The sequence below is a fragment of the Anastrepha ludens genome, chromosome 3 (assembly GCF_028408465.1).
Source record: "Anastrepha ludens isolate Willacy chromosome 3, idAnaLude1.1, whole genome shotgun sequence".
NCBI lineage: Eukaryota > Metazoa > Arthropoda > Insecta > Diptera > Tephritidae > Anastrepha > Anastrepha ludens.
The window spans coordinates 17,222,787-17,224,475 of record NC_071499.1 but is presented as its reverse complement, the minus strand read 5'-3'; the positions used below and the strand labels follow the sequence as shown (position 1 = coordinate 17,224,475).

The window sequence follows — 1,689 nt, the reverse complement described above, 5'->3', positions numbered from 1 at the left end:
GGACCCAGACGTGGGTGAATATAATTCGTCCTTTATGGATGCCGTTCTGGGCCCTCCCGAAGTAATATAGAATGCAGTTCCGGGAAGGGTGTCTCCCCGGAAGGAGAAGATGCATCGTTTTAGTGGTCACACCACACGACGCAGTAGACTACGGTCGCTGTAAGTGCGAAGGCATTTTGAACCCTACCTCACCCACCAAAAAAAAAAAATACTAATATATGGTGGCTAAAATAACGTCCGGTGAGTAGAGAAGGGTTTTTCGGAGAAAGTCCCCTACTTAAGCTTACGCCTCTCGTTTCTCATCTATTAGGAAATAAAGAAATCTACACATAAAAACTATCACGAAATATTATTTAAATATAGAATCTTTACATTGACAACACGCACACAAAAAAAATCATGTGCGTTATTAGAAACAAACTGATTTCATGTTTATGCGCGCGATTTTCATCTATCCACCGGGCAAACTTGTAAACGTTCGTATAGAAACCAGGAAAGCCGGGCGTGCCACAGCCGATGCCACACGCTACAACGCCATATAATTTCTCGTCACATATCAAGGGTCCACCAGAGTCACCCATACATGAATCACGTTCCGGATCCCCTATAAAACCGGCACATAACATGTAGGGCAAGTCAACTTGTTCATACGTCGCACAAAGAATTGGTGACCACACTTGCAAATCCACGTACATCGTTTCGGCAGGCATCGGGCCATGCTACAAATATATACACACACATATGCAACGAATAATAGTAATAGCACTTGACATATACGAGTATTATGAAAAAACAGACTCACAAGAAACAATCTTCCCCATCCAAGAACAGTGCACGCCATCCCCGTTCTAGGCATTTTACGGGCAATTGGCAGAATGCCTGTGGTTATATTATCGATAGTAATATTTTTCTGCAAAATAATAAGCGCCAGATCGGTTGCTTTAGACACGGCATAACGTTTCACTTTCATTACTTGAGTGTCAGGAGTTTTAACAAAACGATTTGGTGTAGCAGCTGTGACCAAAACCGATCGCGTAATACTCATTCCATACATTTTTCTGTCGAAGACAAGACTGTCCTGTAGAATTCTTGGACTTAACATATGCCAGTGCGTACTTACTTGATGACACAATGTTTAGCGGTTACAATGACATCCGGTTTGACAATTGCGCCTGCACAAAAGTGAGAATCACCGAAGAATTTTGTGTTTTGTTTAGCACCAATCGAGACCACGTATTTCAACAGCTTGTTCTCGTCGGGCCGATAACCGCCACTGATGAGAAATGTGTAGCCTTCATTCTTTTCACTATGGTCTTCATTTTCGTGTAGTGTTGGATAGGTTTTCTTCAAATGATTATTACATAGGATGAGCTGTGTAGCAGACAACACAGTGAGAATGGAGATGACATAAAATTTGTTAGCTAAATATTCCACAAATATCATAATTTACATTTTTGACTGATAGAAAATGCGTCGGAAAATGAGAAAATCAAAACAAAATGAAACAAACAATTTTGAAATGTCTATAAAACCAAACTAATTCGAAATTTCCAAATCACACAAAATGTTCTTAACTTCTGAAAGGTACTTAAGGTGAAGAAAATTCTGTAAACTTATAATTTAGAAACACTTGAGCACTTCCTTTGCAATTGCCCAGCCTTAGCTAAAATCAGGGCAGATTTTCTAGGA

General features: G+C 40.0%; 1 protein-coding gene across 1 annotated transcript; it reads right to left on the bottom strand.

Annotated features, from left to right (window-relative positions):
- Positions 1-330: 330 nt before the first annotated feature.
- Positions 331-1,488, bottom strand: LOC128856283 (kallikrein-4-like). Its single transcript, XM_054091581.1, has 3 exons — positions 1,121-1,488; positions 803-1,058; positions 331-719 (listed from the first exon to the last, which is right to left on the bottom strand). The coding sequence occupies exons 1-3, from the start codon at positions 1,441-1,443 to the stop codon at positions 369-371; spliced, it is 930 nt and encodes a 309-aa protein (XP_053947556.1). The 5' UTR covers positions 1,444-1,488; the 3' UTR covers positions 331-368.
- Positions 1,489-1,689: the final 201 nt, after the last annotated feature.

What these genes read in the sequence shown, in the direction of transcription:
- LOC128856283 (XM_054091581.1), bottom strand. Translation starts at nt 1,443, where the DNA reads ATGATATTTGTGGAATATTTAGCTAACAAATTTTATGTCATCTCCATT. An exon ending in GCTAAACATTGTGTCATCAA is followed by an intron (nt 1,059 to 1,120) that starts GTAAGTACGCAC and finishes TGTCTTCGACAG; the next exon opens with AAAAATGTATGGAATGAGTA. An exon ending in GATGGGGAAGATTGTTTCTT is followed by an intron (nt 720 to 802) that starts GTGAGTCTGTTT and finishes ATATATTTGTAG; the next exon opens with CATGGCCCGATGCCTGCCGA.